This window comes from Trachinotus anak, unplaced genomic scaffold, assembly GCF_046630095.1.
Source record: "Trachinotus anak isolate AG129_WGS33_773 ecotype Australia unplaced genomic scaffold, CSIRO_AGI_Tana_v1 ptg000016l, whole genome shotgun sequence".
Taxonomy (NCBI): domain Eukaryota; kingdom Metazoa; phylum Chordata; class Actinopteri; order Carangiformes; family Carangidae; genus Trachinotus; species Trachinotus anak.
The window spans coordinates 14,427,233-14,444,461 of NW_027273867.1; the positions used below are offsets into that span (position 1 = coordinate 14,427,233).

A 17,229-nucleotide genomic window follows, 5' to 3' on the forward strand; every position below is an offset into this window, starting at 1 on the left:
ACCCATCATTAATCATTAACCCTTCCTGTGGGGGTTAAATGCAAATGATTGGCATATTTGCATACATAATTAGAAATGTGCATGTGTGGGTGTGTTTTGTGGGTATAGAATCTGTATGCATGGTCAGTATACCGCATTTTTAATTTCTATGTATATTATTAATTACCGCTATTTTCTATATAACTAACATTTCCCCTGTGGAAACAACCAACTGGAAGCAATTAGACAGTAGTGAAATTTGTGGAGTGAGCAGGCAGAAATCCAATTTTGAGATTGCCTTGGTGCCAAAATTCGACACAGTTGTTTGTCAGAAAACGCTCAGACAAACAACTTGTACTCGCCTCACTGTGACTGTCACTACAGATTTCATATGCTGGTGTAAGTTGGCCACACCACCTCCTCTACAACGCTAGCACATAGCTCAGCAGTGGGCTAACATCTCTCTCTGTCAGTCAGAGGAAAAACAGTCTCTCTCTCACTCTCACACACACACACACACACACACACACACACACACACACACACACACACACACACACACACACACACACACACACACAAAGCAGGCAGGCGAGAGGAGACAAAGGAAGAGAGGGGAGGGCTAAAGTGTGGGAGGGTGGGAGAGACACAGATCATGAGGGAGCGAAGGGGGAAATGAGCGGGAAAACAGAGATGGAGAACGCAAGATAGCACAGAGCGAGTCAGGGGAGGTGAAAGCAGGACGGGGAGAGAAAGGGAGAGAGGTGGAAAGCAACAATGGAAAGCTCATCCAGCCATCTGGGTAAAGGGGTACGATGAAAGAGAGGCGGCAGGAATAAAAAAGAAAGGCAGGGGAATGGACAGTGGGAGGGAAAAGTGTACTGTCAGTGGGAGAAACTGAGACAAAAAGGTGAGGAAAGAAAGGGAGAGTGGGAGGAAGACGAGGATTTTATCCAGTTTGGTCTTTGTTTTAGATGAGCAGTGATACCTGAGCCCTATATTATACCCGGTGCAAAGTGGCTCAAAGCGCAACAGTTTCAGACCGACAGTTGTCATTTTCCCATCCAGCGCCCACCTTGCTTAAAGAGCAAATGCACGTGCACCCATAGAGTGCCCATGGGCATGTTGGTCTAAAGAATGAGGTGTGGTCAGGCACATTGTTGCTGCATCGCTATCTTGAGGCAGTGATTGTCGGATAGATCAGTAGTCAATGGCAATGAAGTCAATGGCACCATATTTCACAGTTTCTTTTAAGTGCACATTATCAAGATACTAATATGCGCCAAGTGTGTTTGATTTCCGTAGAAATGTGCTTAAGATGTTTGGAGAAGTCCTGTGGAACATTAGAACATAGCCCACAACAGGGTGGAGCATTCTTCGTGGCATGTCGTGTGTTGCATAACATTGCCCTTCGTCATGGATATCTCTTGGACATGAATGCGGCTCTGCCAAGAGGTGTTCTTTCTTGCTACCTGGTAAATCCGCCATATTGTTTCCCATTCTGCAACTAGACTAATTTTGTTACACTTCTCATAATATGACATAAAAGATGTCTAACGTTGTGGTTTGTGTTGTTGCTTCATTGTAGAGCTGTACGCAGCACATAGATTCACTCAGCCTTCCTTCCGTAGAAAACATAGACCTCTAATCTGATGTAATACTAACATTGGCCATCAAATCCCAGCACTGGAGCATGGATGACAAAGAGCTATACAAAACCTCAACATTATTTTTGACACGCACAATACATTACATAAAAATATACTGGACATCTGTATTCAGATAAGTGAAAATTGTGGCTTTAACTCACTTGTAACAAGTCAGCAGAGGATATAAAAACAATGGGTTCCTTGAGATAAGTTCTTGCTGGATTAAAGTGTGTTGGAGCTGAGTAAAGGAGGATTTTACTAAACTTCCAACCCTCCAACAAAGACCCGCTACAGAGCCACTGACAGAAGCACCAATGTTTACATAGATGTCAATGGGAGGTTATGAATTATGCATGCTATATGGAAGACTTTGGCTGTGTAACATGGTTGTGTGTATGTGTGTTGTTTGTGCATTTAACATTTGCAGACATAAACTCCAGAAAGTGCTTTTGTGTGTGTGTTTGTGTCTAATAGGGGTGTTATGTTTCCCTCCATCAAGGCTGTGAGCCTCAAACACTTGCAAGAGAGAAAATAAGAGAGGGATCTTTAAGAAAGAGAGAGAGAGAGAGAGAGAGAGAGAGAGAGAGAGAGAGAGAGAGAGAGAGAGAGAGAGAGAGAGAGAGAGAGAGAGAGAGAGAGAGAGAGAGAGAGAGAGAGAGAGAGAGAGAGAGAGAGAGAGAGAGAGAGAGACCCTGGTAAACACATCCATTTTCAGCTCATAGTGAGGTAATGCTGCCAAAACTACCACAATCCTCACACACATACAAATACACACTCAGGCACACATGCAAAAATACGTACACAAGTTCTGCCGACAGCCCTCTAGTTTGGCAGAACATCGGAGTCCCACCCGGCCCAAACCCCTAAAATGATTGCACGCATGCACACACACACACACGCACGCACACGCGCGCGCAGTGTCGCTCACATGGGAGTAAAGTTCAGCATGTGGAACCCAAATCAAAACAATAACAACCTCGTCTGCAGATGCTGGTCGCTCACATGACCAAAGCCACTGGCTCCCATTGTTTACAGGGAGGGACAGGAGAGGAGGCGGGAGGGGGGTGATAAGTGTGTAGTTTGGGCAAACTGCTGCCTTGTTGATATTAAAAACCCTATGATGGTGGGGGTGGGGTGTATGTGTGTATGTGAGGAAAACAGGAGATGGTCTGAACAGCCTCTCCCAGTGGGGGTTGAGGGGGTAACTGTACCAGCTGTCTTCTGAATTCCAACACCTCCGTACACTCACGTACATCCACACACCAGATTAACCCCAAAGCTAAAAGTGCCACTGCTGACTGTTTAGCCTCTTACAAGCTGTTCTGTACATTGACAAGGGACAACAAACTGAAGATAGGCAGAACAGTGAAAATCTAACCTTTACCTTCAGGGGGTCGTGTGTGTGTGTGTGTGTGTGTGTGTGTGTGTGTGTGTGTGTGTGTGTGTGTGTGTGTGTGTGTCTGTGTTTGTGGTAACCATGCCACTGCCTGCCGGCTTGCAGGTGAAGCTAGTGAAGCTAATGACAAATGTCTTTGAAGAACAAAGGACGGCAGAGAGAGGGAGACAAAGAGAAAGTGAGTGTGAGTTAAAGACAGAGAGAATATTACACAGAACCCCTACAGAGAAGAGATACAACAATTGAAGCTTTATCTTATTTGAAAGGTTGGGTGGGTGTGTGGCAAGGGCCAATTATGATTTGATACGTTTGTGAAGCAGCTGGGGTCCACCAGCTAAAGTTTGATGATTTTAGCACCACAAAAAGAGGTTGTTATTCATTTTAAGGCTTTTAAATGTTGATTTCTGAGGGAAAGTCAAAAAGAAGAAAGCAACAATAATAGAGTAAACAGATATACAAAGTTGAGAGTACTTCAAAAGACTGAGATGAGAGGAGCATGTGTCACATTTTCAAAACATTAAGCTATTTGCGTCAAAACAACTTCAGTCCACCTGTGAGTCTCCCACATGCAGTTCCACTTTAAGGAATGATAAAATAATAAAAAGCTGCCATATCTGTTTCTCTTTGTTAGGATCTACTGTATGTATATGTGGCCAAGTGTGTGAGCTAGAAACCCAACAGATGATGGATTGCCTTTTAAATTTTCTTTTGGAAGTGCCTAGTGGGTTATTTACAGTTCTGGTCTGCTGCCTCCTTGCAGCTTTAGATCTTATTGGAGACACCAAAGACCACTGAAGCCCCTTATTGGATTATGAAGTAAAAGGATATTCTACTGTTGTCCTATTCGGGAACAATTTTATGTGGATCGGCCCCGGCAGATGGCTCTCAGATGTCGGACTAACAAATGGCTAACTTTCAATTAACTTTATCACTCCCTCCTCACAACATAAGGTCTCTTTGTTGAGGAAGACATCTGTGGGATAGTTTTGACTAAATGTCTGGCTTATTTAACTGTACACTGGTTTCAACAGTGTTGAGCAGAATTCAGACGATGCCAACTGAGATGCTGCATGTCAAATGGTTTTCTCATTTTTTTTGTAGCCTAGATGTTATTTCCGTCATTAAATGGGATTCTAGCAAAGAAAATGAAGAGTAAATCAAGCAAATCTGCACTGAAAGGTCCTCTGCATGAACACCTCTTTCAATTTGTAAGACTGCTGCTTGTGTGAAAGATCTTTTTGCTATCTTGGAGGTGAAATTACATGCCACCTCGCTAAGCACATTATAGCTTCTCCCGTGGTGTGAATATCTTTAATACATCTGTTAGTCCAGAAGGTGGATCCATACTACATCTGGGAATTAACACTAGTGTAGGCGTCATGGTTTTGATTCATTACACGAGTTAGGATCATATGAAGGCGCTGTCTAGTCTACAAATTTGTTACACAACTTAAATTCTGAGTGGTTGTGATGATTGTGTAGATGTACAGGAATATGCTCTGACAGTCTACCTTAAACCATTTTACAGCCTGACAAGGAACCTGATAACAATAAACGTTTACTTGTTTGCTCTGGACATGTGTTCTTTTGCCAACACTGAAGGACACTTTGGGGATTCAAGGTCAGTTTACTATCAGGATGGTGTCATGTCTTGTCCTTCCAAACTGCTAATTGGTAGGTAATTGGTGTCCTATCATTATCAGTGACTTGTCTGAGATTGCTCTGGTACAGACACTATTGACAGTATTGACAGTGTGGTGGTAAAAACATTGCTTGAGAGAGTTGAAGGACACGCAGGGAGATGTGAGATTTAACTGAGTGGCTGCAGAACATCCGTTAGGAAAGGAGAGACACCTGTGTTGTGACCCGATATGACACGGGTGGGGTGGGGGGCTGGGGGGCATAGAGAGATGCCACTGGTGAATAATATAGCTGAGCTGATATTTAATCATATGAAATCCCTGCTTCCATAATCTTCATGTGTGTTAACATTCCCGCAGATGCATGTGAGTCAGAGTAAACGCGTGCACACACACACACACACGCGCGCGCGCACACACACACGCGCACACACACGCGCGCACACACACACGCGCACACACACACAAATACTCTCATAAACAGATGCACTGAACCATACTAAGCAAGCCACACTGAACTGTTTGGCAGTCACAGTTCTTCACAGCATTTTTCCACGTTTCAGTCCAAGTCCAGAAGATAGACTCTCATCTGGGAGGAATCACACTGCTCCCTTTTAAAATGTGTGTCTGCGTGAGACTAGGGCAAATTGCAGAAGCACACAAAAACTGTTTTTCATATCACTCCCCTGTTCATCAAACTGAGCGTCTCAGTCGATTAAACGAACATTTAAGAAAGGCCCACGTTAGAATTACGTGCACAGCGGATGTGTTCTGCCGTTGGATGGGCCTGTCAAAGAATAATTAATGTTCTCATGCAAACTGTCATGAACAAAGAAAGGAAGTCATTATAATGTGATCTTTAAAGCATGCGGTGCTGACAATCTGAGAAGCGGCAAGTTGGAATGGTATCAAATGATGGCTAGTGCACGTATACCATGACACACATACATTCACGCAGACCCACACATGTCACATAAGGGCACCTCCACCCTATCTTCGCCCACCCCTCTGTCATGCCGCGCCCACTCTGCTAAACTGCGATAAAATTGATGAGCGACACTCAAATTAAAACGGGGCTATAATTATGACACCCTCATGCCGTGCTCTTAATTAGTACATCTCCATTTTAATTAATAAAGCCTGTCAGCCTGACAGATATCAATAATTCACAACAGACAGGTCAATGGAGCCTCAAAATTGATGGCCATAATTAGAAATAATGCAGGGAGGGAGTACTTCTGCAGGGTTTGTTTTTAATAGGTTACACTTGAGAAGCATGTCGCCTCCCCACTGTGTCACAATGTCTTTGCCCCAAACCAAAACTTTGCCAGGGTCAGTACAGTAATATTAATACCAAATTATGACAGGAGGTGCAAAATAATTCAACTTGCAATCTGTGTTTTGTACATTTTGTACTCAAGATTTGTTTTTCATGTGCAGATTGGAGTTTTTTTTCTTTATTGATAGAGCTTTTATTATTTATTGAACAGACAAATTAATTAAAAAAAAAAAGCTCTACTTTTTCTGAATATTAGGTAAAAACCAATACAAACAACTGCTTGAATACTCGTTTTCAATAAACACAGATGGTTAATGTGCTGCTACTTCATGGAAAAACAAGTTAACTGACTTCAGTTTAATACAGAAAACATGAAGTGATCAAATGATCAAACACCTAGGTCCAAAGAAAATTCTACATGCAGTTTTGTTGGAACATTAATAAAATTTCAAAACAATATTGTCATGTTCTAGCATTGTAGGTCAGTGATGCTATATCATGACAAAGTTATAAACAGTGTATTAAAGATCATTTGAAGCATTGCTCAAATTTTACTGAAATATTGTCAGTTCAAAGAAATAATAGTAGTTCACGCTGCATGCTAGAGCCAAATGAGCATAGGTGTTGTATGATAAGTGGTGTATGAGTCCATCTTCCTAGTTCAAGACGCAACGCGTGTGAAATGATTATTACACATTTCTCATCATTTAATGAACTGACATTAACACAGTGTGCTGACTTCACTGCCCGGTTTGGGTAAAAGTTCCACTTTATACCTCAGAAGATGGCTGTTTAATGGACTATACACTAATTTCATCTCCTCATTAGTGCTTCTGTTTGGACACAATGTGTGACACTTAACACTGCTGTCAATTAGTACAACCTCGTATATAACGTGGATCACCATAATGCACATCTGTCGATAGAATCAATTAGAGATTTTTTCTCTCCTATAGCACTCTGTGCCATCAGTCCATTAAAGCTGGGGACTATGGATTAGTCTGAAGCAACAGAGGGCCCACAGAGCCTGCTGTCACATAAACATTGGCTTTGAGGCCCCGCACTATGCATTATAGATAGTAGGCAGGAAATGATTGAGCACAAAACTACATTACAGATAAAACTACTGCAATTCAGGACAAATTAGCATATTGGTGACATTTTCTTTAAGGCTTTAGATTGATTCATCTGTTAATTCATGGCACTGGTGCTGTCAGGCCTGCACATTTAGTCACACTCCCTTGACACCATAAAGGGTGTTTAAACTCCTAAGAAGATGCGTTATGTTTATTCTCAACATTAATAACTGAAAATAGATTTTTTGCTGATGGCTTCAAAATGAATGTTACACATAATCAGTCAATGCGACTAATAGTGTCAAAGTAATCGGCATAGGGCTTCTAGAGAGTCAAATATGTTATTCAGATAAAATAGAGGGTGTATTTCTTCTGAACTCCCTGAGGTGAACCCTCAGGGTGAAAAATGGTACAGATGTTATGATAATCTTTCTATTCTCAAAAACTGATGTAATTAGCATGCCCAATGTACGCCACTAAACTAAGCAAGGAGCTCTTAAGTCTTTTGTTGTTCAAGTGAATATAAATCTTGAATTGAGATCACAACAACAACACACACATTGCCTGCACATGTTTGCCACAGTCCAGTGCTTTGGCAAAGATCACAGTGAATTTAGGCTGACCGTCGACTAATCCATGGTTGGCCATTCCTCCACTCACACTCCCTGGTATTCAGCATGCTTAATTAAAGAGCAAATTTGCATATAAATTTAGACTCACAATTCTGCTCCTCCGGCATCACAGGTGGTCGTTTTCTCAGGAGCCAGAACCTGTCCAATGAGCCACTGCAGACTCACTCGATGTGGCTCTCGCTAGTGTGCCACAGATATTGACAAAGAGTGAGAGCTTTGCCTTTGATTAGTCTACATGCAATAAATCTAAAGCTGAGTTAACAGCAGGGTGGGGTGGGTGCACAAATACTCAACCACTGTATTTGAGATTAGAGATTCAGTACAATCAACCCCAAATATCTCACAATCAGGCCAAAATATCAGTGTTTTTATCAGATCACCCACCCGTAGCAGTCAACCTAGAGGAAACACTGGCAAGCTAATTTAAACTAACATTTTCTACATGGCACTTGTCAGCAGCTCATGCTTATAAAGATAGAAAGAGCCAATAAACACTAACTTGATATTTAAGTAATCTGTGTAGGCCATTGTTTAATAAGATGTGCTCCCTCAAGAAAATCAGTCATGCTAGAAATGACAACCTGAGGCACACAAGGTGCTTTTGTCTCAGCTGGTTTTCACATCTCCTGCGCATTTATTCTTTTCCAGCAGAGAGACGATCTCATTTTGTCCTATTAAACTGAGTTATATCATGCAGAGACACTAAAGATGGAAAGTGGGAGGTTTGAGAATGGATCTGATATTACAACAGTGCACAGGATAGCTAATGTAACTCTGACAAAAATGAGATCATATCACTCTCATTTTAGAGTGTTTGCACTGGTTAGCCGATACTCTCAGAATTGATTTTAAGATTTTGCTGATCCCTTTCAAAACATGAATACACCTGGTACCAAGATATTATCACAGACCTTTTAACCCCACATGAGCCAGACTGAGGAGCTCAGGTTGGTCCCTACTGGATTTTCTAAAGCCAAGATTAGAAAACATCAAGCTTTTCTCATCAGAGCTCCTAGACAATGTAACTGACTGTTTTGATAAGCTCATGCTGGCTAAATATAAACCTTTATTTAAATCCCTTCCTAAAATCTACTCTAAGACCTGTCCTTACTGAGCTTGTTAGTTTCACTTTTACTGCTGACGTCATTTACTACTCTGCAAAGTGCTTTGTATGATTGTTTTCAATACGTGCATACAGTATCTGGTCATTAGTCAGGCTTTGCACACTATACCACAGTCAACAGTATTGGAGGGACCAATTAATACTGTGTAAAAATAAAGTTCAAATAAACAGCCTGTACAAACTGAAACCAATCGTGGCCTTTCCATTTGTTTTAAAACCAAATCAAGCCATTATTGTGGCTCAAAAACAAGAACCCTCTGTTAAACATGTTCGGCAATGTCCTTTGTGTATGTGTGTGTGTATACACACACACACACACACACACACACACACACACACAAACACACACACACACACACACACACACACACACACACACACACACACACACACACACACACACACACACACACACAGATTTCTGTTTCTGATATTTTTAGCCTTGTGTTGTTAGGCCCATCTGATAAAGTTTAACAGAATACTTAACTCGACACAAGTGGTTTGGTCAAGAAACCTCAATGGTCAATCAGATAACAGTGCATTGAGACTGGGAGAGTGAGGCTGTGAATGAGAGGGAGAAAGAGAGAGAGAGAGAGAGAGAGAGAGAACGAGAGAGCGCATGAGAGCTGTCTTTTCAGATGGTAATCTCATGGTTTCTGAACTCCACTGGCATCCAAACCAGGAAAACTGTTTTCTTTGGAAAATGTTGAGCATCTCTCTCACTCGCTCTCTGTCCCTGGCTCTATGGAGAACCCGCACCACTCTCGTGCACACGCCCCACCGTCCCCTCCTTTCTCTTATTTCGAAACTCAAACGCCCTCCTCCACCACAAACACAAACACATTGTGCAAAAGGAGCAAGAGCAATAACAGTGTTCCAAAAAGGTAAGAATGACCTTAAAGACAAACAAAACCACTAACAGAGGGAAAACAAAATCAAATCAAATCACAAGCCAAACAATAATCTGACAGTCCCTTTGGGCTTCTTTTTGCACAGGATGGGGAGTTTAGCCCTGTTCCATGTCTGAGCTGGCTGATGCACTAGGCTCAGAGTGTGGAACACATGGCTCGCTCAGCAATGTGTCGACAATAAAAATGATCAACAATAATAAACTGTGTTGTTTTGGCATCAAATTTGGTTTTGAAGTTTGTCCCACTCACCCCTACCAGCTTCCTTGCTTTAATTTACAGCTACATGAGATGATTAGTTACCATAAATCAAATTAAATCTGGTCATTGTGTTGGGCTGGGATATAAAAAGTAAAGAAATATAACATGGCGGAGGGCCAGCAAAGGGTCCAGCTATTTTAAGAAACATGAGTAAACTTTATTCATGCTAGAAAGGGAGGGCTGACTGTTGGCGATCTGAGGAAAAGACGATTTGAACCCCCCGATCTGTTGTTTTTGGGTTTTGCAATAATAAGCAGAGCACTCTCTTGATTTCCCCTTCAACTAAGGTTATACTTCACTTCCCCTGCTAGCAATTAGTCTCCAGAATGCTATTTGTCAAAAGCCAAGTCATTCGTTTCCACTGGTCTGCCCCTGCCAGCTCTTGTTACAATTGACTGTTTCCTGCATAGAGAAAACATAAGCCCTTGGAGGAAGGAGCAGGCCCAGCAGCTGGCTAAGACCACACTCTGACAATGTGTGGAGATGTCTGAGCATTCGGTAAGGAGAGAATCACACAGTAAGTATGGCGTAAACAGATCAGAAATCTGCTATAGCGAGCAATTCCCGCCTCTGTATCTTGAGACACAGCACATTTAAAAATGTTTCATAAAGGAAACCATTTCTTTGGGCATTTGGGAGTTGGGCCAGTGCAGAAAATAGGTCAATCATCGAATGACACCTATTGATTTTTGGCACAAGATCTGACAAAATGCGGGTGAAGCAAATGTGCTGTAAACAAATACGATGAAGGAAGCTACTCAATAAAGTAATGAGAGCTGGACTGGCTGACAGACCCATGAAATGTAGCTACAAAAAACCCCTGAGGTCTAACATCTATACAGCACACTGTCATTTTTCCTCTACTTTCCCAATGATTGCAGATGAGGCACTGGGGTACTTCAGTGACTCCCAGTGAGGTAGGAAACCTATTGTATCTGGGTTACAAGGGACCTGGAGAGCCATCAAACAGCCCGACATTTTCTTGGTAAATCACCAGCAGAGAGGGAACTTTTCAGAGTGCAATTAACAACCTCAAGGTCAGACTTCTCTGGAGAGTTAGCTCTGAAAAAAATCCTCAGGCATTCTCTCTCCGCTCTCTTTTGCTGTTATCTTCACTGCAACACACTCTTACACATGCTCTCTCCATCTCCTTTACCCTGCTGTCCTTCTCTACACACACACACATGCACATTTCCGTCACTCCTTGTTACTCCCTTGTCCCCTTTCCACCATCCCTGCAAGCATCCTGCCTCCCTCCTTCTTCCCCCTCGTCTCCAATAGAGATAAACGTTACTTTGTGGTCAGTGGTGACACCATTTCTTCCCCGGGGCCGGAGCAGGGCTGAAAATCGGTCGCAGGTGTGTAGAGGATGAGAGCCATGGATCTTAATCTTAAGGCAATAATGGTGCTGTACACTGAAGAGGTCACTATAGGGATATCTGAGAAAAGAGCTCAGCCTCTTACCTGCTCTTAAGATGTGGCAAGAATGAACTTTCCATGTTCCTGATTGGGCAAGCGTCTTTATAAATGGGGCTGAAATTGATTTTTTTTTTTTTTTTGAAGTCTGGTTTTGCAGTGGGTTTGATTTAGCACTTGACAAGCACAATAGATCTTTGGATTTTGAGTACCAGGCTTTGAAGTTCTATACACAAAATAATTAGATGTCAAGTCTATGCTGTTGGCTAAAAACTGGGACTTTTCATTAAGACATGAAAAACGTCTGTGACATTAAGAAGGGATGAACTGACTGAACTTTAACTATGAGGATATTTCAAAGTATGAAACATGTAAGAGGGGATATAAATGTGACCCCTCACTTCTACAGAAACCTTAAGACACCCCAATTTTTAAACTCAGTTACTGAAACTAGGTTATGCGACCTCTGTTGCAGGCCATACCCTTCTCTCACTGCAACTGTCAAATAAAGGCAAAATCTTAAAAAACAGAATAATTTTAGAATAGCTTTATACAAACATTTGCAGAAGTTATACATAGAGCACATACAACCACACACACACCTCCCAGGATGTCTTGATAGTGCAAAGGTATCCTACCTACACATGGCTTTCCCTTACCTGGCAGTAGATGACTAAGGTGGAGGAACAGACAGAGGAAAATAAAGCTCAGCACACTATTGAAACACTGATCGCTTCTCACCAAAAGTAAATTTAACCTTTGTATTTGGTTGTTTCTACTTATGGGAGGACTACTGCTGACAATTCTTACACCTCTGATGCTTCAAAGATGCCTGAAAAGGCTAAATAGAAACATAGCAAACTCCAGCACATTCCTGTTGGAATTTGGCCAGGAACACAGCTTGGGTGTGTTATTGAAATTTTGGAAGTGTGTGTCTGTGTTAACTGAAAATATGGACTCTTTTTAAAAGGTCCTGCTTTGTCCTGATCATTATATCAGGATTAATGCATGATGAGTATTTATAAGACATTGACCATGGCTATCTTGTTGTCACGTGGTCTCGTTAGGGGGATAACAGGAACTTGGCTTATAAAGTGGTCGTCCCTGAGCTGAGGCAACAAGCTGAACTTGTGCAAGGGCAGTGAGATAATCAATAAGCCATTCCACAATAGCCACATAAATATCAATATTATTGCAATCCCTATGCAAGGAGGTAATTATAGTGGGACAGGTGTAAAACTTCTGTCTCATCCATGTGATAGATTGAATTTAAAAATACTTTTTTTCTCTTAATGGGAAACAAGAGTGAACCAAATCAATGACTCATCAGGAAATAACTATTAAGTTTAAAGCAGGGCTCAGGACGCAGTGATAAACCTGCTCCAGTGGGCGACTTTTACTGTACTTTTCAGCAACTTGCCATCGATTGGACTCATCCAGCAGCAAGAGACAAGTAATGGGGAGTGATGTTCGATAACAGTGCAGGGCTCTATGGGATATTAGTGTTTCACATTTAATAGTGAAAGAGTGTTGTTTCTTTATTAGACTGGAACTTCACTGTCGTGTCGCGCTGCCTATTAAAGTTTAATTGTACTGTTGTGGACCAGCATTATTGGTGGATTATGCTGACCATCTTAAAATAATATTTGTCTGTGTGCATATGCATGTGTGCACCTGTGTATTGTGTAAAGAGAGTCACTGAAAGTGCGAGGGAATGATGTACCCCACTTTCAATAAAACATTAAAGTGATAGCTGCTCCCCCACAAGAATTTCAAGCATATTTGTTCTAGTTTCTATCTTGACTATAAGGCCACAGTATGTAAAAGTCTATAGTATCTTTGCTGTTAAGCAAAGCAGGAAACACGCACAAGAGCATAACTGATGCAATTAACTTTGTTAGTTGACTCTCATGGCCTTGAATCCATGTTGCACCACTTCTACAATTTGGGAAACCACCAGAGGCATGTAATTTACCCATAACCATAATTGCCTCAGAAAGTTAAGGCAACAACATGGAGTTCATCCAAAAATTACATTTTGCTCACAACGAAAACGGAAAGAGGCATGCAGTGTGACATGTATGATGGAATATGATGAAATATGTATATGTGAAGTGGATTCCTGTCAAATGGCATTGCATTCAGTGGGCTGCCAAAACAGCTTCAAAGTTAACTTGGAAAAAAATGGGATGTCAGCCCACATAAACTCAGTCCTATTTATGAGATGACATATCTATGCCATACACCTTCAATGAACTCAGCAAGGATGACCTCAAGCCAAACTCCCTCTAGGACAGGAATCAAGCTCTCACTCTCAAAGAACTGGCATGCTTGTACACACACACACACACACACACACACACACACACACACACACACACACACACACACACACACACACACAGTCCTACCTGGCATGAGGGACATCAATGCTGGAGGAGACCACTTTGCGTTTCTGCTCTAGCAGGGACACTGATCGGGTGTCGGGGTCCCGGCTAACACGTTTACTGTCTGCCAACCGCTGCTCCTCCACCCCCTCTGGGCTTAGGGAGCCGCCCTCCACCTTGTGGCCCTGTGGAGCTCCATTACAGGAGCTCTGTTGGAAAAGGATGCAAAGAGGAATAAGTAAATGCTCGGTTAGAGAAACACATACACAAATTAGTAGCAGTGATGAGCCATGAACAACACTGATGGAAAGTTGTGCCAAATACGGAAACAAATCTCCTTTTGTAAAGGCCTAGGGTGATGAACATGTCATACAATTTTGCTGTAGGTAAAGATTAATATTAAGAAATACTGCCCATTTAAATTACTTAAATCCACAGAAACAGTCCAGTGCATGGAAACAATGACAAACTGATATAGTCTTTCAGCACAGCATCAGTTAATAAGTCAGGCTCTGGACTCTGGATCTGGCTGTTGAAATTTTGAAACCCAAATTTTGAAGATTTTCATGTTTACATTTCAAATGAAGGAGTACATGGCCCAATATGGTTGGGGAAGAAAATGTGAGTGTCTTGCCTTTCCAAAATAGACTGAATGAACTCAAAAATGTGCAATGGTCAGTTCCTTTTTTTCTTAGTTCCTGTAGCAATTTTGATGATGAGGTTTTCAAACTGACAATCACAAGATACTGTTGAGAATTCTCCTAAAACTGCCTTTCTATGAGCAAAAATAACTTGTGCTTTACACAAAACAATGCATTTATGATATAGCTAGCAAATATTAAGTATTTTTTCTAATCCCCAGCAAGCTGATACAAATGCATGTAAAACCATAGCCTCGGTTTCAAATCAGGATTAAACCAAAATACAAAATTTCATGTTGACCTCATATAATTCACAGCACCTTGCAGCCAGAAAGCGTAACTGTTCACAGGGAAGCACTGTAGGTGAGTTGCTGCAGGTAGCATATCCTATCACATGCTACTACTCAACACATTTTACTGGGTCTCTTATGTTTAAGAGTTTCAGCTCTTCATGTAAACTCTGGTGAGACAGTCAATCCATAAAAAGACACACACACAGATGGCTCTTCTGCCCTGAAAACCAAATGTAACAACACACCCAACATACAAATTAATGCACAAATGACTCCATATAGAAGGACTGCATTACACAAGACAACACATTCTAACACTACACACACTTTCCATCATAAACTACTTACTGACACACAATCACAAAAGAAAATCATTTTTCCCCATGACAATGCTCTGAAAACGCCTACCTGTAGCAATGTAAAAAGAAGAAAGAAAAAAAAGAAAAGAAAAAAAACAGCCCAACATCATCTCTTCTCTTACACAACACAACGGATGGCATGCTTCTGCACATGAATACCTGCATGCACCTACGCACACACCAACACACACACACATCTCAGAAGGTAACTAAAGCCATCAGGCTCTTAGAAACACACTGAGAAAAGGCCAAAACACAGCCAGAGTGACACACACGGCTGCCCACGCCAACAGAGCGTTGACGGCTATGACAGGCTGGCCAGTGTGTGTGTTTCTATGTGTGAGTGTGTGATCTAGATCATTATCTCAAAGCACTGTAACACGATTAGGCTTGACTGTGGAAAAGGCAATGGCACCTGACTCAACAGCTCTCTCACACACACACACACACACACACACACACACACACACACACACACACACACACACACACAAATACCAAGAGAACAATTCACTTAGATTAATGAGGTAAAAATAAATAAATACACGAGAAATGAGTATCGAGTACCGCTCATCACAGAGGCTGGTTGCACGAACGCTCAGTGGTCCGCTAAATGTTCTGTGAAAACATAGACTTGAGTAAAACAACAAGATGGATTACACCGGCTTGAGGAAGATTACGTGTTGTGTGTATGACGAGTGTACCTCTCGGATAAAACCAACAGCAATTCCTTCCTTTCACCAGGCTTATGAATGATGGCATTTCACGGAGCCAGGAAATCGTGAAGCATACGAAATCGGTTGTGAAATGTGAGTTGCATGTGTCAAAGCTGGTGTATATGTGTGTGTGAGTGTGTGCACGCGTGAATAGAACAAATACCCCAAGTGTCGCTGATATACCCCCTTACTTTATCTCTCATTCTCTTTCTCTCTCTGACTCACAAGCCCATACTGAGAAACTCGTAATCTACTTGCTCTGGGCAGTAGTTTGTCAAGTGCAGAGATTCTTGTACCTTCATGGGTCAAAGGTCATAATAAAGCGAGCTGACAGGGACCATAAATTGAATCTCATGGACCAAATGTCATAAAATCCCTACAGACTGTGTCTTTTAGCTCATGTGGGTCTTGTAGTGTTAGAAGTATTTGTATTGGAGCATCTAGTGGAAATGATCACAATTAGAGATATTCATGATTAATTGATGGTTTAACTCTGACTGCTTTTATATCAAAGCTGCAATATGAGATTTCATACTGTGTTGCAATTTTAAACATAACTCAAATAAAGGGCCTCACCTGTAGCTATCAGCTAATTAACAACGACGACCCCATGAATTACCCAAACTAACCGAAACTAATGTCGTTAAGTCATGTGGTTATATTTGCATACTGTTAATGTCAAGTATATTACTCATGCAAGATGTTACTAAACCTGAGCTAAACTGGTATGGATATTTCTGTTAAAAAACTAGCTAATTCATACAAATTGACTTCTTTGAATAAAATTATATTGTGATTATAAACGTATCTTCTTCAAAACTGTACACAAGCCTGAAGGTTACCTTTTTAAAAATGGTCATAATTGAAATTGCAATTGCAATGCTGCGCAGAAAATTAGATTAGATATTAGATATTTTCCTCAAATCGTTCAGCCCTAACTTTGTCTCTTTTCGGTTTAATAGAGGAAGTTATTCTGCAGGCAGAGGTGGACTCATTTTCCAAGACAGAAATACTTTTGAAGGGCACGCATAAGCACAAGATTTAGAAAAAAGGATTTGAAACATGTGTGTTAAACCTCGGTTTGTGTGTTCACATCATACACTTAGATAAACATACACACCTCCATTACCCTAAAAGGTTACTCATACACCATTGCAGGGGCAGCAGCAGCATCCAGACTTGACCCTGCGGTCACTGTGCTTCACGCTCATGCTGCTCAGTCAACCAATAAGGACAGCCGACGCCAGCCTGCCTGGAATCACAGCTTCAGAACAAAGAGTCACTCAGCCCCTGTCAACAAGCTTGCTTCATTGAATCCAACGTCGGCGTACGAGGAACATAAACAACAGCAAGGGCAACAAAGGCGCCAGCAAAACAAAAACAAGTAATGCCTCTTCATTAGCAGTGAGAAATCTGTGCAACACCGTTCACACAACACACACTTGCACAAACCAACAAGTGGCATCATGATGCC

At 41.6% G+C, this 17,229-nt stretch overlaps 1 protein-coding gene across 1 annotated transcript in view; it reads right to left on the reverse strand.

The window, feature by feature from the left end:
* The window catches only part of znf704 (zinc finger protein 704), a 44,630-nt gene that overhangs the window by 24,678 nt on the left and 2,723 nt on the right, over positions 1-17,229 (reverse strand). The window contains exon 2 of the mRNA XM_071499266.1: positions 13,771-13,955. Within this exon, the coding sequence (XP_071355367.1) occupies positions 13,771-13,955 (185 nt within the window). The remainder of the gene's footprint in view (positions 1-13,770; positions 13,956-17,229) is intronic.